The sequence below is a fragment of the Alexandromys fortis genome, unplaced genomic scaffold (assembly GCF_014885135.2).
Source record: "Alexandromys fortis isolate MF-2015 unplaced genomic scaffold, M_Fortis_MF-2015_v1.1 scaffold_3, whole genome shotgun sequence".
Taxonomy (NCBI): domain Eukaryota; kingdom Metazoa; phylum Chordata; class Mammalia; order Rodentia; family Cricetidae; genus Alexandromys; species Alexandromys fortis.
Genome location: NW_026067909.1, coordinates 3,758,244 through 3,783,638, shown reverse-complemented (window position 1 = coordinate 3,783,638; position 25,395 = coordinate 3,758,244). Strand labels below are relative to the sequence as shown.

At 45.9% G+C, this 25,395-nt stretch overlaps 1 protein-coding gene across 2 annotated transcripts in view; it reads right to left on the bottom strand.

The window, feature by feature from the left end:
- The window catches only part of Dock1 (dedicator of cytokinesis 1), a 512,909-nt gene that overhangs the window by 65,452 nt on the left and 422,062 nt on the right, over positions 1–25,395 (bottom strand). For both annotated transcript variants that reach the window (XM_050136678.1, XM_050136679.1), the window contains exons 32-33: positions 19,042–19,100; positions 10,063–10,211 (exon numbers count right to left, since the gene is read on the bottom strand). In XM_050136678.1, coding sequence (XP_049992635.1) covers positions 10,063–10,211; positions 19,042–19,100 — 208 coding nt within the window. The remainder of the gene's footprint in view (positions 1–10,062; positions 10,212–19,041; positions 19,101–25,395) is intronic.

Sequence of the window (25,395 nt, the reverse complement as noted above, 5' to 3'; positions counted from 1 at the left end):
GTATACTACAGCATAGATATGAGGAGCCCCAGGGACCCTTCAAAGGTGTTCAACCACCCACTTCTCAATGACACTACCCAGGTCCCTCACGAGGACAAAGCTCTTATAAGAAGGACAGCCAGATGAGAGTAGGCCTCCTCCCATAGCGACTGACACATTGAGGCTTAGAGAGGAGCCTGAGACAGTTGTTTCTCATGAAGTGACCATGTTGCCCCTTGCACATAAAATGTTTGTTCGGTGTTTTGTCGTGTGTTTGGAAATAGCGTCTCATGTAGCCTAGGCTGCCTTCAAAGTCAATATGTAACTAAGGATGAACTTGGGATCCTCCTGCTCTTGCCTCCTATGTGTTGAATTATACACATGTGCCACTATTCCAGATTTTATGGAGTGCTGAGGATGGAACCCAGGGTTTCTTGTATGCCAGGAAGCCCTCTACAATGAGATACATCCCTTGGGATGCAGGGAGTTGAGGCTTAAGGCAGATGGAGTTCACGAGAGCTTAGTATATCAGCCAAGAGTGGACTAATTGGTACTGAGACAATTGGCTTTCTGGACCTTGTCAACCAAGCATGACATCACTTAGCCGCAGCTACAGACATGGGACACTGACATGGGGCATGGGAAGAGCTACTGTGGCACTGCAGCTAATGGTGGGCTCTGGAGAAGCTGAAAGCAAGGCCCAGGGAGGAGCTTGCAAGGTGGTACTGACTCTCCTGTACCAGGCTTTCTTGGCCCAGCCTAAAACATGACATGGGGATTTATTATTAATATGAATATTTGACCTAGCTTAGGCTTGCTTCTAGCTAGGTTTTTTTCTTTAATTTACATCAACCCATTTCTATTCATCTATGTGCAGCCCTAAAGCTTGTTTACCTCATCTACATATTGTCCATCCTGCCTTCCTCTTTCCTCCATGTCTGTCTATCTGGCCCTTGGCTGACTGGCTGGTTCTCCTTTTCTCTCTTCCCATCAGCCCCGCCTATCTCTCCTCTGCCTAGCTATTGGCCATTCAGCTTTTTATTAGACCAATCACATGCCTTAGGCAGGAAAAGTTAATCAGCAACACTTCTTAGTTAAACAAATGCAGCATAAAAAATGCAACACATCTTTACATAGCTAGACAATCATTCTGAACACAAACAAACGCAATGCATCTTTACACAGTTAAACAAATATTCTATTCCCTAACTCTCTCCCATCCTCATCAGGATGCCTCAGTACCCAGAGCCTCACTTTCTTCCTGCTGCACAAATGTAAGCTGGGGCAGGAGGGTTAGGGGGCTGCTTCTTGCTTAGCACTAAGGACTTGGCAGCCCTCCCAGCAACCTTGGCCTTTCTGAGCTCTTCATTCTTTCTGATCTTCTCTCCCTCTCCTCCCAGATAAATACCACTTTTTGATTGTCAGGCTTAAGAAGTTCAAGGCTTTTAAAAAACAGAGACAGTTCCATTGAAGGACAAGATTGGCTTGGCTTTTTTCCTTTTCTCAACATGGAATCTTAAGAAAAATACGTTCGCTGTAAAATGCCCACCTTTTGCTACCAGTCTGCAATGACTCTACTCTTTAAAAAGGATTCCTTCAGGCAGCCATTCCCTTTGGACTCTAACACAAGGGAGATCTCTTGCAATTAGCCCTGAGATGGCATCTCAAGGCAGCCCCATCTTCCAGGGGACAGTAGAGTGGGATAGCAAAGGTCAAAAGTGTGGCAAACGTATAATTCACAACAGATATTTGAGATCTAAAGGAGAACCAACAATCTTAATTCAGACATAGCACCCAAACATCCATGCCTGAGGAATATAACTGAGAAAGTTTAGAAAGTTCAGAAAGGAAAGACCCTCACATTGGCAAACACTCACAGTTAAAACTGTCTGCCCCTCCCCAGTCACAAGGTATTGGGATGTGGCTTCTACCTTATGAAATTCTAATGCTTTCTCTGCTTCTGTGTCTAAATGTAGGACATCTTGGCTCCTTAAATATGTTGCTTATCAAACTTGTCTGAGGAATTTAATGTTTTCCTAAAAGAGTGGCTGAATGATAAGTGTACCAGAGGACAGCTGATTCGAGATTTACTGAATGCCAGAGTAAGGTAGAGCATTTGCACAAACACCTGGCAACTCTGTCACGTATCAGCAAGGCTTACAGCACCAGGGCTCTTCGGCCAGCCTCTCATTTCCGAGTCTTCATTCGTTTTTACAGAACACACTAGGATCAATATGCTAGTATACTGTGACCTGTTATCCTAGTCAGAATTAAGCGGCCCCATCCCAATAAATTGGAGACAGTCCATTTGCTGACAGAGCAGAGCTGCTTTTTTTTTTTTTTAATAAAGGTTGAGTTGATTGTGTCCCTTGTCAGCCTGCACTGTGGTAACAGGCAGCGGGGCTCTGTGGCTAGGATAAAATTAGAGTGTGTTTATTGTGCTACTCAAAAGGTGGCAGAGGCTCGCTCGCTGATGTAATACGCGGAATCATTATATTCTCTTTTTTTCTGAATCACCAATATTGCTACAAAAATATCCACAGGGCATCCAACCTAAAATATGGAATAAAGCATCTCAAGTCTCTGATAGCAGTATCCCCCTGAGAACATTAAATGTAAGAGATCATCAATTGCAGGCATTCGGACGGGTGCCTTTCAGCAGACTCTGATGGGCTGTCCTCACGGTGGCACTGATGTTGTGAATTCAATTGACTTAGGAAAAAAGCTATTGCTTCCCATTCCTGCTGCCAAAGTCAGCTCAGGGCTACTGAATACTATTTCAGAGACTACAAAGTGGGGGTCCCAGCCACACATAATCTTGAAGCCTCTAACAATTCATTTGAAACGTTTAATTTTGGGTTAGGTTTACTGCTATTAAAAATCTTGTGTGTGTGTATGCGCTCATGTTTCCATCCACTGAGCCACCTTACCATCCTTCCTGCTATCTCTATAATACATTTATACATGTATATAATCCGATCTGCCTTGTATCTAGGATTATTTATCACAGAGATCTGGACATACAGCTAATTCACCATACAAAGGCCTCCACAAAATACTCAGGTCTTCGATGGGGTTGAAGACTATATAAATGTAGTTACTTTTCTCTCATGACTTGGCCAAGTTACTTATTATACAAGACCTAAGCTAGTTAGAATAGGATATTTGTACTTATTGTATATAATTTCGTAGTAGGTTTAGAGCTCTCTTACTTAAACAAAAGGGGGAGGTGTTGCAGGAGGTCCTTCCGCTCCTCCAGCCTATAGCTGCTGAGATACCAGCCCATTGGGGCGTGTTCTCTCTCCCTTTAAAAAAGCAGCCACTTCCCTCTCCTCTCTCTCTTCACTTCCTGCTCTGCCAGCTGGTTGAACTCATGAACCGAGGAGCGTAGCGTGCTGCATCTAATAGCAAAAGAGTTTCCTGGTAAATGTTGCCCTTTGCCCAAAGTAAGCTCTACTTTCCCCTTGTTCTCATGAAAACAAGCTCAGAAGACACTGTAAGGTAGGAGCTTGGTGCTTGGCCACTTCCTGCTTTCAGAGAGCACACAGGAATCTCCTCTGTTGTCTCCTCTACCTTCAGATGGAGCTGGGCCACTCTGCTGGAGCCATGTAACCTTCCTCATGGGACTTACCAGAGGGCACAGAAACAGAAAGATGGTTGACTGAGTCTGGATGGAAAATTCATACCAGAAGAAGCCTCAGCAGACACAAGCCAGTGCTTAAAAATCTGTCTCCCAACTCTCCTGATGACATCCTAACATGGCCAGATTCTCCAATCTGTCACTCAGCCTTTAATCCTGTGCTTAGACACACTAATATTTTTTTCATAGATTGTGTTTATTTTCCTTAAGCACTGTATAAACTTAATTACACACTTAATTAATCTCTAGGATTTCATTCCATATTTAAAAGCCTCCACATTCCCCCTATCAACTAGGCAGCTTCCTGACCGTGAAGCTTCTCTCACCTGTTCGTGAGCTGACCCCAAAATTGTGCCCTGGGGGCAGTTAGGTTGGGCTGCTTACATAGTCTGGTTGAGTCACCTGTAGACTCTCACAGCTCAGCCTGGGGAGAAATTCTGGCTGAGCACAATTATTGTGAACTCAGAGAAAATGGCCTCAGAGAGAGACAAGGTTGATTTAGTTGAGGGAGAATATGGGACGCTGAGTATGTCTTTGCTGGAAGGCTTTAAAGAACAGAATTCAATATAACAGGAACTCTTGGAGCCAAAGGTATTGGTTTGTCAAGATCTCTCAGACCACCTTTGGGAATGAATTCAATGAAATCAAATCTCCCCATGCCACGGTTCCTCTAGAAGCATCCAAAGTATTACGATCGGGTATTCTTCCGAAATGAAGAACACAGGTAAACAAGCCAACAAATAAAACTCCCAATGAATTGGAGAATAAGCAAGATATAAAATTCCCACCAAATGTATTCACATGCATAGTAAGCCCACACTGCACAGCACAAACACATAGTGCAGTATGAACTGTACTGGCTTTTCAACCAAGTGGCAGAAGTTTCCAACATCCACTTGGGTTTTTCAATCATTTGCTTAAGGTTAGTGGCCTGAGCAGCAGAAAGAGAGTGTTCAAACAGAGACCCAGGAACTGAGTTCCTTGCAATCTTGGATGACACCAAGATGACTCGTGTTTACATTGTTACTACTAAATGGCAGTGTCTGCAGGTGGCGGAGCAGTTTACCGAGTCTCACAGAGATGACAGGAGACAGCCCCATGATTGAGAACATGATTTCACCTCTCCCACCGCGGGTTTTATCAATGGTCTGTGGCCTGTGTGGCTATTTGCTTACACTTCTCAGCTGTTAGCACTGTATTTTCCAAAGCTGTAACAAATGGAATTCTTTAAAAAAAAAAAAAAAAGTCAGGAGAGAATTTAAAGTGGTTTTTTTCATTTTTATGTTCCGGAAGTAAAATGCAGTGTGAGGCCGAGACTCTTTGCGTTATGCATCTGGGAGACTGTCAGTAAGATGGCAAAAAAGTCAATGTTAGGCCAAGCGATGGTCCATCATCTTTGTTCCAAGGCCAGGTGTGTTGAGGTGGATGAGAAATGGGGCAGGACCATCTGGACGCCTCCCCACCTCTCCTATGCTACTGCAGGATGGGGTAGAAATCAGGCAGAGGACCATGAAAGCGGGGTGAATCGAGGTAACATGTTATAATAAGAGTGGACACAGAAGTCCTGGAGGGGAACCAGCAGGATGGGACTTAGGTAAACAGGTAGGACAATCAGATCACAGAAGGGTCTTAGGACAGACGGAAAGAATCAAAACTCTGGAGTTTCAGAAGGAGTCAGAGATGGAAGAGATAGAGAAAGAAGGAATGGGAATCTGCTGAGGGGAGGCTTACATTGGGAGAGGAGAAGAGTGACAAGGGAGTCCTCTATAAAATGCAGTTAAGGACTGATCATCCCAGGGACACATGAGAAGTCCCCAAGCTGGGACTCTCACATGTATTCTTTCCTCTGCTTCCTATCACACCAACAACCACAGAGGAAAAGGACATGCTCCAAAGACAGTATGGAGCAGGGAGGAAGAGAGAGAGTGTGTGGGGAGGGGGGTGCGAGAGAGTATCCAGCTGACCATGTCCTCCTTCCATTTCTGTGCTAGCCCATAAGGACATGCATGCCTATAGCCAGGAGGGATTTTAGAAAGAACCTTAGGCTGCCTTGTATTTCACAGGCTTCTGTCTGCTCCAAGACCTTTCATGTTAGGTCACAGTTCTACCCACTGGGGGCCAGTCCCTGTACAACTTGGCCATAAACTGGTGACTCTTACTAACATGAGAGACCCTGTGTCCACAGACTTTCCCATTATTGTTGTTGTTTTGCTTTTTCTAGACTTTTCTGTGCCAGGGTCTCATGTATCCCAGGCTAGCTTCAAACTTGCGAGGCAGCTGAAGATGACCTTGAGATTTTGATTCTCCTGCCTCCACCTCTAAAGTGCTGAGATTAAATGCGTACCACCACGCCTAGTTTAATCAGTGCTGGGGATCGAACCCATGGCTTTGTGCATGCCAGGGAAGCACTCTGCTGAATAAGCCATTTGCCCTGGCCTACAGACTTTCATTGAACTGATGGCTCGTGGTGAAATCTGTCCAGAACTGAAGAAACCAAGATGACTCAGTGACCCAAGGTAAGAAATATGGCCCTAGAAAGGTTGTCAGTTCTTGAATGGGTAACCTTATGCCTCCCTATCATACCACTCTAGGAGCCCAGCCAATGGAAGGACCTTGGAGAGGCTGCACAGGGCAAGGGCGCAGGCATCCTGAAGGCCGTTTCTGCTCTTCCAGGAACTGTATTGGAAAGAACGTGCTAATAAAATACTGGCACTGTGGCTGAGGAGTACAAGGGCAACAACTCCAGGCAACTCTGGGAAAGCCAATTTGCAGCACGGGCTTCTAAAACTCCAGGCATGGTTAGATACAATTTAATCTTGAGTCAAATGGAGGTTACCCCCTGAACCCAGTAGGTCACCTCCAAACTCCAATTACAAGTCAACAATACAACCTGGCTACAATGCATATTTCACAAGCATCAGCATATCAACTTCTCTGCTCTGAAAGCACAATCTTTAGAAGAGGCTGTGTCCTGTGACCAAAACACTAAAGCTGCCTAAAAACAAAAAAACCCTAATGCCTTCCCCTCACTCCATTAGGTTTGTGCATCTGCTATAAAAATGGAGGCAATTTAAGCCCTCAGTGATGTGACTAATCAGGTTAGATAATTGCATTCGTGGTGGATTACTTAAACAGCAGCCAACCATCCCCATCCCAGAAGCTCCTGGATGGAGAGGCAGGCTGAGCCAGCTGTGTCCCGGGGGCTGGGCGTGCACCCAGTCAGGCTGTACCTGCAGAGATGGCTATAAGGAAGAGGGGGTACGCCTTCTGCTTTAAGAGAACAGGCTGCCAAGGACTAGCCAGACTGAAAGCAGGAAGGTGCCAGAAGGAGAGAGGATGTCAACAGAGAAGTGCTGTGGTCCAAGAGAGCCCTGGTGTGGGGGAGTAGGGATGAAGAAAAGGATGAAGGTTGGAGCTGAGAAAGGGTAAGGAATGGTGAGTCTTCTCAAATGGCTGATTAGGAGGCAGAGAGGCCAAACAAAGGCCACTGTAACTAATGTACACTAGAAAACCAAGTGACCCGGACAGCAGCAGAAAAGTGAGTGATGGGGAAGGTTTGGGACATGGCATTTTCCTGGGAGGCTGAGGCAGCTGATCTTTCAACAACCCTCGGAAACAGACTGACACAGAAGAGACCTGTGACAGTTTGCATTGTTAACACACCTTCAAAACCCGTGCGATAAGTGCTTGGTCTCCAGGAAACCTTTCGTGTGGGACGTGTGTAAATCAATGAGGTCTACCTTTGAGGGAGATCATGGCCTCAGCTCTTTCTTGATTTCTTTTCTCTTCCTGGCCCTGGGGTGTGTAGCTTTGTTCCACTACTCCTCCCGTCCCATTATGATGTGCTGCCCTACAGGAACAGCTGATGGGGAACAAAACCCTTCCAAACAGTGAGCCAACACAAACCCTTCCTCTTTACAAGTGGATTGTTTCCTGTATTTGTTCTGCAGTGGAGGGAAAGCTTGTGATCGTGTAGTTGCTTCAATAAGCTTTACGGTTTTTGTCTTTTGGTTTGCTTCACGTAAAGGTTGTGAGTGCATGTAACCCTGCGCCTCAGCACAAATGGAAACAGCTGTGAGTGTCCCGCAAAACGCTGGAGGATGAGACAATACATCTCTTTAGTGGATCTGCTCGTTCATGGCTGTGCTTTTTATTTGCTTACATCCAAGCAAGGCGTGTATTAAGTCAGTGAAATGCGTATAGAACATGAGCTAAAATCTGGGGAGCATCGCTTCTCTGTGCTATTACTCAGGAAGCTTAGCTTTCTGCAAAAGCAAAGGACAGAGTCTGAATGCCTAAAAGGAGACAAATGTTTAGACTGAAGACCCAGCTTCCGTGGATCTTGTTAACTGCTATCAGTTTCCAGCAAAACTGAAGCACCTCCTTAGGAGACTCTTGTAGGACATTTAGAAACCCCCATAATACAGCAACCAGACACAGAGACCGCAAGGAGAGAGGAGACGCAGACACTCACCTCTCATGCATCTTCATTTCAGTCACCCTTGACCTTTATCTTGACCCAAAGACTACGTTTAAAAATTGAGAAACGGTATAAACAGTTTTAAAGGCTTTCGATTTCAGTTTTCTGGACTTGTGACATTTATCTCTATATAAATACTTTATTTCCCTTTACCTGTTTTTTTATATAAATTTAATAGCAGTTTTCACAAGTCTTTCTTTGTGCTTGGTTCATATGAAATTCAGAAAGTCAGATGAATTTTATGCCTGGGAAAAGTACTTTAGGTTATAAGCCTGGAGTGACACTGGAACCAGGCTTTAGAGGTGGCAGCAGTGGAGGCAGGTCAAAGCTTGTAGCAATAATATCAAACAATTTAGCAATAATGTCAAATGGCACAAAAGTATTTTGATTCCAAAATTGCATTTCTGAGTATGTATACTGGGAAAACATTCAATGTGATTCAAGTTTTGTGAATGAGCAGGTGCATAGTACACTTTTGGGTAGTGGGAACTGAGCAGCCTAGGGCAAAAAGTCTACCTATTTCCTGAAGGGCTATCTCTCCATTAAAGTCAAATTTAAAAATTACATACACATCCCCTATATATATATCCTATATATAGTATATAATATATATGTATATGTATATGTGTGTATCTGAGTGGGTATGTCTGTGTGGGGAGTGCATGGCCCACCTGCAGAGGCCAGGAGTGTAAGGCCCACCTGCAGAGGGCTGGAGTGCACGGCCCACCTGCAGAGGACTGGAGTGTAAGGCCTACCTGCAGAGGACTGGAGTGTAAGGCCCACTTGCAGAGGACTGGAATGCACGGCCCACCTGCAGAGGACTGGAATGCACGGCCCACCTGCAGAGGACTGGAGTGCATGGCCCACCTGCAGAGGACAGGAGTGCAAGGCCCACCTGCAGAGGACTGGAATGCAAGGCCCACCTGCAGAGGACTGGAATGCACAGCCCACCTGCAGAGGCCAGGAGTGCAAGGCCCACCTGCAGAGGACTGGAATGCACGGCCCACCTGCAGAGGACTGGAATGCACGGCCCACCTGCAGAGGACTGGAGTGCATGGCCCACCTGCAGAGGACAGGAGTGCAAGGCCCACCTGCAGAGGACTGGAATGCAAGGCCCACCTGCAGAGGACTGGAGTGTAAGGCCCACCTGCAGAGGACTGGAATGCACAGCCCACCTGCAGAGGACTGGAGTGCATGGCCCACCTGCAGAGGCCAGGAGTGCATGGCCCACCTGCAGAGGCCAGGAGTGCAAGGCCCACCTGCAGAGGACTGGAGTGCACAGCCCACCTGCAGAGGACTGGAGTGTATGGCCCACCTGCAGAGGCCAGGAGTATAAGGCCCACCTGCAGAGGACTGGAGTGCACGGCCCACCTGCAGAGGCCAAAGGGGAATGCTGAGTGTCCTGTTCTCAGTCTCCACCTTATTCCCTGAGACAATATCTCACTGCACCCAAAGCTCACCCTTTTGGTTAGGCTGGCCAATCAGCAAGCTCCTATAATCCATCTGTTTCCTGCCCCAGCACTAGTATGTGTTACTATGTTGGGGTAGCCTTTTTTTTTTTTTAAAAAAAAAAAAAAGCCCCAAAACAAAACAAAAACAAAAAACGCAAACAAGTATTCTAGGGATTTAAACTCAGGTCTTCATGCTTACACAGAAAATGCTCTAAACTCATAAAGCCCTCATTCCAGCTTCAAGGGACTTTAACGTAAGATTTAGTGTTAGGTCCATATAAACATCAGTAAGGAACAGCCAGAAACTGAGGACCCCAAAGAGGAAGACAGATGATGACAGATTCTTCAGTAAGGATGGTCACAGACTTTCTTAGAGCTGTGGAGAACTGTTGCTGCGAATCATCATTTGTGTGCGTCACCTCTAGCAACAGAATCAATCATCTGTGAATGCCTTCCAGTCTTCCTTGTCTGTCCCTCCAGCCCTCACACTCTTTGCACCCTTACATCCTCACCATTTGGAAGCTCCGGGTGGAGTGGAATTCACACTGCATCATGTCAAAGAAGATGGGGATGGTGGCTTTCCGAAGTTCCGTCTCAGGAATCAGCGTCATTTCCAGTATCGGGCCGACCATTTCTGGGATGAATTTTATCTTGTGTTGACCTTTCAATAGAGAAATGTGACATCTATTAATTTAAAAAGAAGGGGTGGATTTCCAGAAGGGGCTTAAGAACACAGCAACATAGACCCAGTGATTTTGAATGGGAGCCTCCATGGTTGTGAACCCAATCTTGCTTGCAGGGAGTTTGAGCACTTCAAGTCAGGTGTGGCCTGAAGGCTGAGGAGACGGCTCAGTAGGTACAGCATTTGCCATGTAAGCATGCAGCCTGGAGTTCAGAACCCCAGTACCCACATAAAAGCTGGAGAGGCATGGTAGCACTTGGGGATCCAGCACATGAGAGGCAGAGACCTGGGACAGGGTGGTGAGCTGGACTAGCGGACAAAGCAAGCTCTGAGTTCAGTGAGAGACTCTGCCTCAGTCAGTAAAGCAGAGGACATGGAGATGGGTTTCACACACACGGAACACATGAGGACTTCACGCTCATATTCACATACAAAAAAATAAAAAAGTAGATGGAATCCCCAGTGCTACAAGGGGGAGCTAATTAAAGGCACATTCACTTTGTGTATTACAGAAGGGCAGGGATGGCCCAGTCTCCTCATCTGTAGAGAGGAGTTGTGAGGGTTGAATTGTGAGGAAAGCATGAGCAAGCAATGACACACTATTCTCTAAGTGTGTCTCAGGTCAGCAAGATGGCACAGCAGGTAAAGGTGTTTGTCACCAAGTCTCATGACCCAAGTATGATCCCTGAACCCACATAAAGATAGGAGAGAACGGGCCCTCCAGTGTTATTCCCATCTCCACTCACATGTCATGGCATGTATCCCCCCCATACCAGGTATGCACATACAATAGTAATAAAAAAGAATATTGAAAAACTTGTCACCTGTAAGCATGTCTTGTTCAGTGTGTGTAATGGTAATTAGGGGTACTATTGTATTCTTTTAGAGGAGTTGTTTCGATGTTTGTTTTGAGACAAAAATCTCTCTCTATATTGATCAGAGAGGCTGGTTTCGCAAGAAGTCAATTGCGGCACATAAGTCAAGGGCATGGTCACCATCTGTTACTCAGTCAGACAGAGCAGGGGACTGGGGCTGGGAGAGCCGGTGTCTGACAAGCACGGGAGCTGACCCAGGGAGTCCCAGGTCCCTTCTGTCTCCTAGGTGGTGTGCAGAGGTGTGGTCCATCCGGCACCTGGGGAACTACACAATGACTTAGGAAGCACTCTGAATGGCTGCAGTCAAAGCACACAGAGCCCCCGCTGGGGCATGGGACTGCAGAAACAGTAGGATCTACCACATCAGGCTGCTGCTGGATAGGGAAGCATTTATGCTGTTCTTTAGAACAGCTTTGTTGGGCTAAAGAGATAAAAAGCCTGCCTTGCAAGCCTGAAGACCTGAGTTCCATCCTCAGAATTTAAAGTAATAGAAAACAAAGCTGTGGTGGGTGGAATACACTTGTATTCCCTGCACTGGGGATGTGGACAGAGGTGGATTCCTAGGGCTCATTGGCCAGCCAAAGCTGCTTAGTGAGCTCCGGGCCCCTCATCTGTGTTGTCACTGAACTCAGGATGTGGAATGGCATAAATGGCATAGATACACCGGGCTTGATGAGAGCCAGGGAAGGCAGGAGGAGAAAGCAGTGGAATGAGGTTACTAGACTGCACAGAGGCAGGCTGGCTGTGATGGCTAATCACCGTGGTCAGCCACCAACATCTGGAATCAACTCAAGCAGCTGGGCACACCTGTGAGGGATTTTTCTTGATTAGATTATTGGAAGTGGGAAGACCCATCCTAAATCTGGGCCACGTAGTGGCAGCCCCCACAGAAAAGGACATGGAAGGAGAAAACATTTGCTTTTTGCCTGCCTGCCATCATTCTTGCTGCCAAGCTCGTGTATTCTGCTGCTGAGGGATTCCTCTGCTGGTTAGAACCTATTTCTTGGAGAAGGAACAGACTGAAGACCAGCAGCTCTCTAGGTCCTCCCTGGGATGCCAGCACAAGGTTGGGGCTGCTGAGACATCCAGTTTCATGGACTGAACAATTATGAGAGTCTTGAAACAGCCACATGGGACTAACATAAGATCATAACCCATAAGGCACTAACACACGCACACACATAGACACACACGCACACTTGCACACATACATGCACGCATGTATACGTGCACACACGCACATGTGCACACATGCATGCACACACACATGCATGCACACATGCACACACACGCATAGTTGTCCTATCAGTTCTGTTCCTTTAGAGAACACTGACTAATATGCCAGCTTGCTGAGGGGACACGATGAGGCAGGAGCGCTGCTCCTAGGCAGCGACCTCTCATCTTTCATTACGGAACACTTCCTTTATCTTCAAGCCGCTGCACTGTAACTAACATTGTCTCATTCCAGCACGGAACACGAGGGTGCGTGAGAAACGATACGCCTGAGTGAGTTATTTGTGACATTTTCTTATTAACACCAGCCAGCTGATCTGGAGTTAATTAATCTTATTAATACTTTGACACAATCGGGAAATACAATACGGAATTTGCTTTTCTTTATGGCTCAACAAACGCAGATTTCTGTCAAGAGAGACATTAAGCAAATGTGTCTATTATAAATAACCATACATAAGAAAGTACGCTATTCTCATAAGCCAAAAGATGATTTTTATGGACTGGACACAGGTACAAAATGTTATCTCTGATAAGGAACCTGAATTTAATTAGAATCCAAATTTCCAACTTTGGCTCAATAGTTGGCATCTTGTCTGAAGCTGCCATGGTGCGGTTCTGCCCATTTCCCTCAATGCTTAACACTTCTGAAAGGCATGCAAGTGCTGCAAAGCGGTCCCCTGAATGTGCCATTATATTCAATTCCTCAGGTGACATTTTCCTTGTATTATGCCTAAAAGATGTCAGAGCCAATGCTTCAGAAAACAGCCGATCGTGACAGCAGGTTGTTCATCAGCTGTAATTTCGGTGTCATAAAGTTCTAGCTGTCACTCTCAGCTTTTATTGTCCCTAGCTGGGAAGATCAGACAAGGCAGATCAAGTGGTTGCAGGGGCAGCCACTGGAAAACTAAGCTACAAAATAAATAAATAATTAAATAAATAAATAAAAAAATAGGGGCTTCATCCCCGTGGATCACCACCCTTCCTTTTAGTACAGAAAACACACCGGGCTAGCTTAGCCTGAGACCTCTGAGGAGTGACACCCCTGGGGACAGAGCTGTCACAAGTCCACAGTCCCTGAGTTAGTAAGGTGGGTAGGGCTTTCTGATGTTCATTATTATCTGTTTAATTATTGTGGGGTTTCCCCTGATGCACATCAAGCTAAAGTCTCTAATGATGGACCTGAATGTGGGCCAATGAGAGTCAAGGGATTTCATGCATTTTTTCCCCCTTTTGGAGAGAAAGGAAGAACAGGATGATTGTGATGGCTTAAATGAGCAGTGTCCCCCACAGATCCGGTATGTGAACACTTGGTCTCTAGTCGATGGCTCTGTTTGGGAAGACTATGGAACCTGTAGGAGGTGCTGGAGGAAGTATGCCCCTGGGGGAAGACTCTGAGAGTTTGTAGCCTTGCTTCACTTCCAGTTTGCTTTCTCAGCTTCCTGGGTGTAGATGGAAATATGATCTTTCAGCTTCCTGTCCCAGTAGCCTGCTGCCACACTGTCTCTGCCACGATGGACTGTCTCTCTGGAACCCTAGGTGCCATAGACCATTTCTTCCGTAGGTTGCTTTTTTGGTCATGGTGTTTCATGACAACAACAGAAAAGTAGCAGAGGTTCTAATAACCACGGTTCAAGGAAACATTCTACCTTCGGCTTCCTAGCTGTGTTCTGTACCTATTTCAGATCTGCCTGGAATTTCTATTCTCGTGACAGGGTGCAGTGCTAACGCCTCCGAAAGTGACACCAGGCTTTCATGGAAGCCAGGCATTTCCCAGTCAGTACCTTCCCCATTGTCTGGATGTTCGCCTCAGCACATCTGATGTTCAGAAATTCAGCCACTGGACAGGGTCTTATAGTGGGAAAATTGTGCACACAAAAGGACCACTTTTTGTGTCCTTTTTTTGCTAGGGTGCATTAGACGGTATCTGGGTTTAATGAAAAGCAGCCAGCTTTTGCATCCCCCCCCCAAAAAAAAAAACACCAGCAAAGGGGATCCTTGCATAAAAAAAAAAAGGCCAAAACAAGGCCTCTCTGTGAGTACTTTTGTTCCAGTTAGATCAGGTCAGGGAGCACGTCCTGGCTCCTGAGAGCTGGCTTAACAAACAAAAGTAGCTGGTGGAACCAAGGTGCAAGGGAGCCGAGGCCACCTCCACGTAGTTCTCATAAATAAGAGAATTGGGTAAATAAACACATTTTTTCCTACAGTTCTTTTGGAAGAATATGGTTTTGACTTTTTCTTTGTTCCGGGAAGAAAAGGCCTGTTGCCCTATACCACCCAGCAGGGCTGCTGGGGCACATCTGTGTGAGACACCCCTCTCCAAAGACCACACACAGCTCTGGAGGGGTGGAGGGAAGGCATCCGGTGCACTGGTGGAGTGACAGGTGACTAATTCTAAGGTGAGGAACGGAACACATCTGATCCGACTTCTATTTTTATTTTCTTGGCAGAACTGGCTGCATGTGCCTGCCAACAAATTCCCAAACCTGAGCCCATTGGAAAAAAAAAAAAAAAAAAAAAGAAAACAGGAAGCTATGTGGAAAATAGGTTGTGCACACCCTGGGAAATCATGATGGGCCGCTAGGAGTTTGGAGAGCGGCAGTCTGCACAGCGCTATTGGCAGGCAGGCCTGAACACCGGAGCACCACAGCAGGAAGGATCCTTGCTGGCCACGGTGACCCCACAGATTCCAGGAGGAACAAAGGGCTTATTATTTGCCCAAAGAAAAACAAAACCAAACACAATCCTATGAAATTCTCAGTTATTTGCTTAGCAGCTGTCCTTTCATGTAGATGACAAATCCTTGCTCTTTAATTGGCCAAGGTCCTTTTGATCTCCTGCTTGTTCTTATGCCCAAGTTGATGTTTGCTGTTGATGAGCAGGCTTTGAAACCCTCAGGCATTACCTATGTGTTCACATTAGGGAGTAACCATAAGGAGGAGGGGGCTCCTCCTCAGTTATCTTCATTCTTGGCACGGTGAATCAAAATTCTCTGTTGCTGGGCTCATCTTATGAGAACATGATGGCAGATGTTGTCAAGAGAGTCCATTTCCATCCATTTGCCTGCAAACTTCAAGAAGTCCTTGTTTTTTACTGCTGAGTAGTACTCTAATATGTATATATTCCATACTTTCTTCATCCATTCTTCAATTGAAGGGCATCTAGGTTGTTTCCAGGTTCTGGCTATTACAAACAGTGCTGCTATGAACATAGTAGAGCATATACTTTTGTTGTATGATAAGGCCTCTCTTGGGTATATTCCCAAGAGTGGTATTGCTGGGTAGGTTGTTCCCGAATTTCCTGAGAAACCTCCACACTGCTTTCCAAAGTGGTTGCACAAGTTTGCATTCCCACCAGCAATGGATTGGCTTTGTGGGTGCCTAGGCAGTTTGGATGCTCACCTTACTAGACCTGGTTGGAGGTGGGTGGTCCTTGGACTTCCCACAGGGCAGGGAACCCTGATTGCTCTTTGGGCTGACGAGGGAGGGGGACTTGGTTGGGGGAGGGGGAGGGAAATGGGAGGCGGCGGTGGGGAAGAGACAGAAATCTTTAATAAATAAATAAATTAAAAAAAAGAGAGTCCACTACTCTGGGACAGAAGAGTCTAAGACTGAAGGCTCCCAAGGAAGCTCTGGGAGAACCTCACTCTTCCCAAAGGCCATCTTTCCTTCCTTCGTGGCTGTCATGGAAAACAGCATGGAAAGAAATGGGGCGGGTTCAAAGTCAACCTCTGGAGCATCAGAGGCACCACTGACAATACTTAAAAGGGAGCACGTAGTTTGGCTGCTGGAGGAGGGAGAAAGATCTTCTGTGATACAGCGATGGGCAAGGTGCACCTGCTCCTGGAAATAATGCTTACTGTGCTTCTGTAAGAGCCTTTATGAAACTTACTGAGTAACTCCAAACAGATAAAAAAGGGCACAGAAGTGTGTGTGTGGGGGGCATTAGTGGAAGTGAGAGAGAGAGAGAAAGAGTGGGTAGTGGGAGTGAATATTTTCAAAGAAACCTGTACATGTATAAAACAATAAACTCAGTGATTGAGATATTAGAATAAAACTTTAAAAGCACAAAGATCAGGGTCAGCATTAAAAATATAAGATAAAACAAAACAAAAACACAACTGTCACAGAAGCAGGACAGGGTAGGTTATTGGAGAAAGAAAAGTCAGCGTGACTTAGCAAACTACCCACTCCATCCCCGGGTTCATAGGCCACCTCAGAGATGGCAGAAAGTCAGGAAGAGCAGGATCATTCCTGTAGGGTCCATGTTGCAGAGATCAGCAGGCTGGAATGCCCAAGAGTCAGGACTTAGGTCCTCCCTATACAGGTTGTTATGGTCAGGTTATAGTCTTACAGAGACTGTCCCTGAAGAGTCCTCAGCCTGTTCCAATTCTGATACCCCATATACAGTGCAGGTTCTGCAAGCAGGGGTGCATACAGCAGACACAGCTGCGCTGAAAGGTCTGCACTTCCACCAGAAAATTCTACCCTGCAGGAGCTGGGCTGGTACCTCAAGCCAAACACTTATGCTATCAGCATTGCCTATATATTACCTATAGAGTAATGGCACCTATATGATAATATCACCTACGGAGTTTCTCATAGTCTCATTTTCCCAGGCATTTCTCATCTCTATTTCAGGTAAAGATCCACTTGAGAAACTAAAATCAAAACCAAAATATCTAGCTTGGCGTGACTGTACACATCTGCAAAGCCAACACTTAAGAAGCTGAGGTGGTCTAGACTGGGTACACAGTAAGACTCTCGTATAAAAATTCAACAATATCAAGAAAAAAAAGGAGGAAAGAGCTCTATTTTTTCATCTAAACAGAAAGGCAAAGAGCATTGGGAAATTCTGACTTTACCTGCAGATGATACAGTATTTCCCTTCCCACATCTGAAACCGAGAGCTCGGGAGGGCGAGGCGTCAAAAGGGACAATGAGAACCTTGTTTAGGTTGCCAAGAGGTCACTTTGACCCTGCTGATCATAGTAACAGCGGCAGCCCTACAAAGTCTACTCCTGTCTGTCTCAGGGTGTCCAGGTATGTGATGTAATCCAGTACTGCATTTCCATCAAAAACCATGCTTCCGTTAGTCTTCTTAGCCATACTTGCCAGGTACTACGCTGATCCCTGATGATCTCCAGGTGCCTGGGTAACCCAGACATAGTCTGGGATGCTTTGATGCAAGCTCTGAGAGCAGAAGGCAGATGGCTTATAAGGACTTAATATCATGACCAGGCTCCCAGTAGGAACACTGAAGACAGAAGTCAAGTTCTTGTTAGTCCCTATTTTTGTTAAGAAACTTATCTATGGGAAAATCATGTCCTATTGGCTTTAAAACATAATTTTATCACATTTATCTAACTTTAATATTTTGTTTTTATGTATATGAGTGTTATGCCTGCATGTATATCTGTGAACCATATGCAGATAGTGCCTGGGGTGGAAGGAAGAGGGTGTTAGATCTCCGGGATTGCAGTTAAAGGTAGTTGTGAGCCATCATGTGGGTGCTCGGAATCAAAACCAGGTCCTCTGAAAGATTTGTCAATGTTCTTAAACCACTGAGCCATCTCTCCAGCCCCCATTTATTTGTTTGTTTGTGTATGTGTGCACATACGTGAGTGCGTGTGAGTGTGTATGTGCGTGTGTGTGTGTGTGTGTACATTTGAATTCAAGTGCATCATAGTATAGGCAGAGGAAAACTTGCAGGGGTTGGTTCTCTCTTTCAACCACATGAGTCTTAGGATCAAATTCAACTCATCAGGCTTTCTGGGAAGAAGCTCTGTTAGCTGCAGAGTCACCTTGCTGGCCGTTGGTTAAGATTAATAGAGAGTTCCTTGTTGTGACTGATGAAACGTGCTGTGTTAAGGAATTAATTCCTGGGCAAAGTTATATTCATTTTATATTATCATTAAACAGATCTCTCGTTGCTTTGATCACACCAGCACACCATGCTACCACCACCTGGTGGCAAGGTAAGCAAATGCGGAGTTTGAGTATATGAAAAAAACCTCTTAGAAGGTAGATTCTGCACAACTGAACAGTGAGCGATGGCAAATGTCACGTGGTCTCGCAAATGTCACGTGGTCTGGCAAATGAATTAGAGCAAATCCAGACCTAAGCAGAGAGTACTTTGGAGCAATGGCAGTCCAACCTATGTGTCTACCTGATACCAGGGTAAGCTTTCTTGATATCCTTATTTGGCTCAGGGAGACCTTTTTCTCCCTTTTAATCTGCTTTCCTTACTGAAAATGGATCTGAGCAAGGAACAGTGATTACTATCCCAGGAAGAGAAGGAATTGAGGACTTATCCCAAAGGGGTTGGGGAGATGGCTTAGTAGGTAAAGTACCTGCCATGCAATCACGAGGAGGACCTGAGTTCAAACCGAGAACCACACAAAACAAATCTGAGCAAGGTGGCTCATGCTTGTAACCCCAGTGCTGGGGAAGTGGAGACAAGCGGATCCCTGGGGCCTGAGAAGCAGGACCTAGCCAACTTGGCAAGTTACAAGTCAATGAGAGATCCTGCTTGAAAATCAGGTGGACAGTCCTAAGGAATAAAGATTGAACCATCCTTTCCACACGCACACATGTATGCACACACACATTGCATCAACACTGAGAAATGGGGCCAATATCATAATGCAGAGGGAACTCAAGGTGCTCACTCCACCCCCAAGATGACAGCCAGCTACTCACCCAGGTTGTACCACATGTCTCTGATCTCGAAACCAATCTGCCTCCTCATGTCCCCATACCTAGACACCAGGGAAAGAAAGATGCCATGTCAGTCTACAGAGCCTCTGGAAGACAAACTCCAAGCTTGCATCATGGGTGGAAGGTTGTGTCCGAGTTCCAATCACATCTGCCAGCAGTGGAATTTCAAGGAGAGCTCCAGGTGGAAACCCGGCTCCTCCCAGACCACAGTGCATTGCTGAGAGTGCACAGAGGAGCTGTGCCGAACACCCAAAGCATCTTGTGTTCTTCAGTCACATGGCTCCTGGGCCTGAGGGAGTTTGTTTTCCACGCACGCTGCTGTTAGCACACCCAGGCCCCCCAGAGCATCCTATCCACAGAAGCAGCAGCCTCCCCACAGGAAAATGAAACCCTAGAGTCAAGGAAGGCTGCTTCCAATTTTTCCTCATTCTTCTATATCGTTTTAAATGTAAGCAAGAGCTTAACACCCAAATATGTCAACAAACATTCCACCAGTTTTTGTTTATCTGGGAAAATAAATGCTAATTTTCCTCCCGGTGGGCGAAGAGAGGAGGTGTGTGTTTCATGAGTAAACAGAATTTGATGCTTCAGAAGATAAACCTTTATTAGTTTGTGAGCAATTCAACTTTTTTCTTTTAGTGCCTAAGGAAAAAGCTGATTATATTAAAAATAATAATTTGCGAAATTATCATACAGCATTGCAGCCGAGCAGCTGGATCGTTGAGCTTGCTCCCCCGTTCGTCCTTGTGGCAGCTGAGGCGCCAGGGAAAGCTGAGCACAGATGACGGTGTCCTGGCTCTTCAGGCAAACATCCTGGCTGCTAAATCAACAGCTCCCAGCTGGCTGCCACCTTATTAAAGTCTCTGGTGCCCTAAACACCTGTCTGTCACTCACAACAGAGGGGTTACAGAGGCATGTTCGTCTCAGCATTTCTGTGGAGAAAAATTATACTCCATACGACATACACGATTCCTCTATGACGGATCTGGCATATACATGTACAGGCATATGTATGTTTATGTAATACACACGTTCCTTTCCAGATATATACACACATATATGCAAGTATATACACTCTTTTCCATATTATATAAAGAAAATAGAAAGTGGGATATGAGAGGGGATGAAATCTAAAGGGAGGGAAAAAATAAGAGAGGGTAGTGGTATAAGTTAAAAAAATAGGGAGATTGAATGGGGGTAGGAAGGAAATCAAAGGATGGGTCTTGGGGAAGGGTGGAGTGAGGGTATATAAGAACAAACTAATAATATATATGTGTATATGTGTATATGTATATATACGTGTGTAAATATCATTACTTTGTATGCCGGCTAATGTATATGCATGATTATATCCTTTCCTGGCTCCCAGCTGGGACATGCAGACTGCAGCCCAGCAAGCCAGCAAGAACAGACAGGTATTCTCAGTAAATCAGGGACTCTCAGGCAGCACAGAATCCGCTGTCCTTGACAGGCCTGATCCAGCCAGTGAAGACACACCACCAACAAACCCTGCAAGTCTGGGATCATGGGTGACAGGGACACACCCTTCCACTCTTGACTCTCCCTTCAAATTGCTCAAGGGTTCTGGGACCAGAACACATTAAGTTGCCCATCATTTTGGGGTTTCTCAGCAGCCACTGCCACCTGGGTCCAGACAAGATGCAGTTGGCATTGTGGCAATCTGGCAATGTGGCATCTTCTGCCATTTATTGGGAGAGAGGAATCACATTCAGACCCAGCCATGACTTTTCTTCTGAGGTTAATGAACTAGTCACTTCTAGCTACAAGGCCTCAAACAAGACTGGGACACCTAGCATTGTGGCTGATTGCTGTCGAAAAAATGCCCTCTAGGCTTCTACGGTAATGTGTTCATTCCCTCAACCCACTAATGTTGCTAGTGGTACCAAAAGTGGTATCATTAGCTCCAGCTTTGAACATCTTTCATCCAGGCTATGGGGAGGATTTCTTTCTCAAAACACAAGATCGTCTAACAGTAGGCTTCATGGGTGTCTCTGTTTCTCTGCCCTCGACTTTTTCTCTCGGGTCCTCTACTGATTACAATTCTAACAGTCTAAAGGATGCCCTGGGATTTATTTTGCCAGCTGCAGGTTTAACATTTGTGACTCCTCGTAGTACCCTGCCTTTCTCTAGCTGCTGTGAGAATTAAGAGTTCTATGTCTGCTCGTCAGCACAATGCTTCTCCCTTGCTGAAGGGCGGTAAAAACCGTTGGTTTCCCCTCTCACTTATGTTTCTGGACCCAGGTGATGATTGGGCATGGCAGTATTTGAGAATCAGGAGATTGGCAATGATCAGAGCAGGCGAATCTCATGAGAGCCAGGCCCACAGCGCAAGGAGTTCAAAATAACATTTAACAGTCGAACAAGACAAGACGCCTGGAAACCAAGACAAGAAGGAGGGAGTCGCAGGGTGGAGGGCAGGACTGGAGTTCCCTGGCAGTGGGCTTGATCCTTCCTTTCCATTTAATAAGAAGGCAGATCTGATGAGTCTATACAAGCTTACTAGTCATTCCCAAGCAGGGCAGCAGCTGTCACCACAGACCTCAAGAGGGCTCGCGGGAAACACTTTTACCTTCTTCTCTTGGAAGAGAAAAATGAGGATAATTGAGAGTGTCTGGTTGAAGCTCATTTCCTGGAGGCAGACCTCCGAGCTGAGGGTAACCGTGGAGATCACAGTTAAGTGACTCGCTCACAGTGCAGAGTCAGGGAACTGGCCCAAGCCTGGAGGGGAAACCCTTGACGACTTGGCTTGGGTTACAGGGCAAAGAGAGAAGGGAGTCCAGGCCCTTAGATCATAAGCCCACATTGTTTCCTGCACGGCACACACTCCTCTTCTTCCAAAGTGTTCCCATCTCTTACCATTCTTACAGTGTCAAGTCACTCTTCCAACGAGGAGCTCAGGACTCATGGTGCTGAGCAGATGAACCTTAGCTCCACCAAGTCAGAAGGACAAAGAGCTGAGTGACCTCATTCCTGTGTGTCCACAGGTGAGCATAGGAAAGCTGGCTTGAGAAGGTGCTTTCCCCTAGTCCAGGAAGTCCTAAGAGCCTACATCCAGGCTTAATGCCAGCACTTGGACCCAAGAAGAGAAAATTACATCCACCACATTCAGATCTCATATGGGATAAAGCCAATCAGAATCCAAACCTAAGCACAGTTGGGCAAACTACCTGGGCCCTCTGAGCCTCACTTTCTGTTACACATAGGGAAACAACTCTTGATGCTTGCCTTGGTGCTCTTCTGAATGCTAAGAGCAGGGTGGAACTCACTTTAGTGAAGAGATGCCAAACTTGAACAGGCTTGTCTTAACCACAGCATCTCGCTCATGATTGCAAGGGCCATTAGACTGATTCATTTAGTCACCCCTTACTGAGAATGCCAACAAGACCCACAGGCCTCAGGAGGCCCATATCATGGCATGAGAGACAGCCTTCAATCCCAGAATCACACAGCTTATCTGCATATCTTACACACATGGTTCCTGCCAGTGTGACCTTACTTGGAAATAGGATCTGCACAATGTAACCTAGTGTGACAAAGCCACAGTGGAGTAGACTGGGCCCTAAATACAAGAAGTGCTGCTCCTAGGAGGAGGGCATGCTAAGAGTCACAGACACACAGGAAAACATGAAAAGAACATAATCTGGAGATGGGCAGAGAGCGGACTGATAACACAGGCCAGGGGATGCTGAGGCCTGGGGACAGCCGGCCAAAGTCAACAGAATCCTCCACCAGCACCATCTTGATTTCAGACTCTGTCCTCATAACTGCCGGAAAGCAGACTGTGACTCCCTGAGCCCTCTGTAATGGCAGGTGAACCTCGGGAACATACACAATGATCCATCCACTTAGTCCCTGGCCCAGTAAATGATTAGAATCTGGAATCTGAAAAATGATCCCCCCTAAGGAGAGACTAAAACAAGAACACTACGAGTGAGATCAGAGGGGCTCTGACACGTGATGCGTGGGTGCAGACGTCTAAAGCAGACAAGGAGCCAGGCTGGAGCGGGGCGGAAGCAAGCCTAGGATGGAGTTCTAGGGGAGAAGGAGATGAAATTCTTGAAGATGGAGTGCTGTGATTTGGACACTCTTGTCCCCAAAGGTCCATGTGCTGCAACTTTGGTCTCCAAGGTAATAGGACAGAGAGATGGCAGACATTAAGACATCTAGATGTGGTTACATCATGAGAATACCACCCTCGGGGCTGGAGAAATGTCTTTCAAGAGACTGGCTTGGTTCTCTCAAGATTGAGTTCGTCAGATCTCGAGAGGGAGTTATATTTCTCAGGACGGAGTTAGGTCTCCAAGAATAGATTAGTCATGGGCAGAGTACATATTTATAAAGCAAATCTGCCTGCTTCTCTCTCTCATGAGCGCTCCGCTGAACTCCTTGATTCTCCTCCAGGCTTTGCAACCACGTACGTTGTTACGCAGCATGAGACTCAGCAGAAGCTAGGAATACGCTGGCCTCATGCCCTTGAAATCTCTGACCTCCAAGACGATGAGCTAATGGCAACCTTTGTACAAAGCACCCAAACTCTGTGTCAGTGACCAAGACACAGGTGAGGACCAACAGTGTTGAAGGACTTGAGGAGAGAAATCCAGAGCACTGAATGTCACACCCTGATTTAGTGACTTGTGACTTGGTTAGAGGTTCTGGAGGAGTAGAGTGTCTGTGGCCAGAGGGTCCTACAGGGTAGATGGTTAGGACAACAGAGAAAGAACGGAAAGATAACCAAGAATTGGGCCTGTGGGTAGGATGAGGCATTTCTGTCTTCATGGAAAACAAAACAAAACAAAACAAAACAAAAGAAACAAACAAAAAAACCCACAAAAGGTAGGAGGGGATGAGACCACTGGGAATGAGCCCTGTTAGACGCAGGCTGATGTGAACATTCTGCCTGCATTAAGCTTTATTATTCTCCCCAGGACAATGCCTCATCAATGTATCTAATTAGCTTTGCCAACGCAAAGGTGGCACAGGGCTACTACTTATGAGGTTTGTTTCTCCTTCTAATCTTTGAAGTGAATTTACTCGGAACAATTTGACTCTTTTGGAAAAAAAAATAATAAGCATGAGGATTGAATCGATCATGTTCTGCAATATAGAATCCTACCTTCTGATTAGACCATGCTGTAAAGCGGGACTTGTCGCATCACATTTAATTCTTAGTTTCCCTCAAAATCTAATCTCTAGTTTGGCACCTCAGAAACCAGTGCCTGATGAAATGGGACAGTTTTGTTTTTGTGATGTTTTGGTTCAGCTGCAAAACAAGTCTTAGGAGGTTAAAGATTTCACAAGGAAAACTATGGGCAAGTAAAAGAGTTGGGCTTGTCCAATGCCATCCCCCCAACCTCCCGGCTGTGATGCCATTGTGAGAGGGAATTTCTTGCAAACACTTGCAAAAGCATTGTGCTGAGTGACATCCACCTTTAACCCCAGCACTCCTGAAGCAGAGGCAGGAGGATCCCTGTGCCTTTGAGATTAGCCTGATGTACATAGTGAATTTCAGGACAGCCAGGGCTTCGTAGAAAGGCCCCCATCTCAAACAAACAAACAAACAACAAACAAACAAACAACAAATCAAAAACATGCAACAGCAATTCATGAATCCAGAACAAAGTTGGGTCTTGAGAATGGAGTTCCCTTGTCATGTGACATATTGATGTTGTCAAATGACTGTGAGTTTAAAGTTAACTCTTCTGCATTGTATTTATATGTCCTGAACCCCAATAATGCAAAAAGCTTGGGGAGGGTGGAGGAGAGTCCAAAGCAGCATTCTCCTGATGTCTGTCCCTGGGAGCCACCAGCACCAAGGCTGTGTTAAGGTTTGGACTAGCAGCATTTTCTTATTATGGACTTTGATTCCTTGAGGTTTTTTATTTTTAGGTTTATAAGCAAGTCTTCCTCTTATTTGGTGGTTGATATACTCAGTTCTGCGTGGTGATGTTTTGTTTGTGTTTTAACGAATAAAGCTTGCCTGAAGATCACAGTGCAGAGCTAAGCCACTAGAGGTCAGGCAGCGGTGGCACACACTTTTAATCCTAGGAGGTGGGAGACAGAGGCAGAAGGATCTCTGTTAGTTCAAGGCCACCCTGGGCTACACAAAACTGATCAAATTTAAAAGAGAGACAGAACTCACACAAAGGTGATCCCAGCACTTGGGATCACACACCTTTAATCCCAGTACTAGGGAGGGGGAGACAGGAGTGATATGGCTGGGTGGAGAGAAGAATATAAGGGAGGAGGAGACAGGAGCTCAGATGCAGTCTGAGGATTAGTAGAGACAGGATCACCCCTTCAGTTTGAGGATTCAGT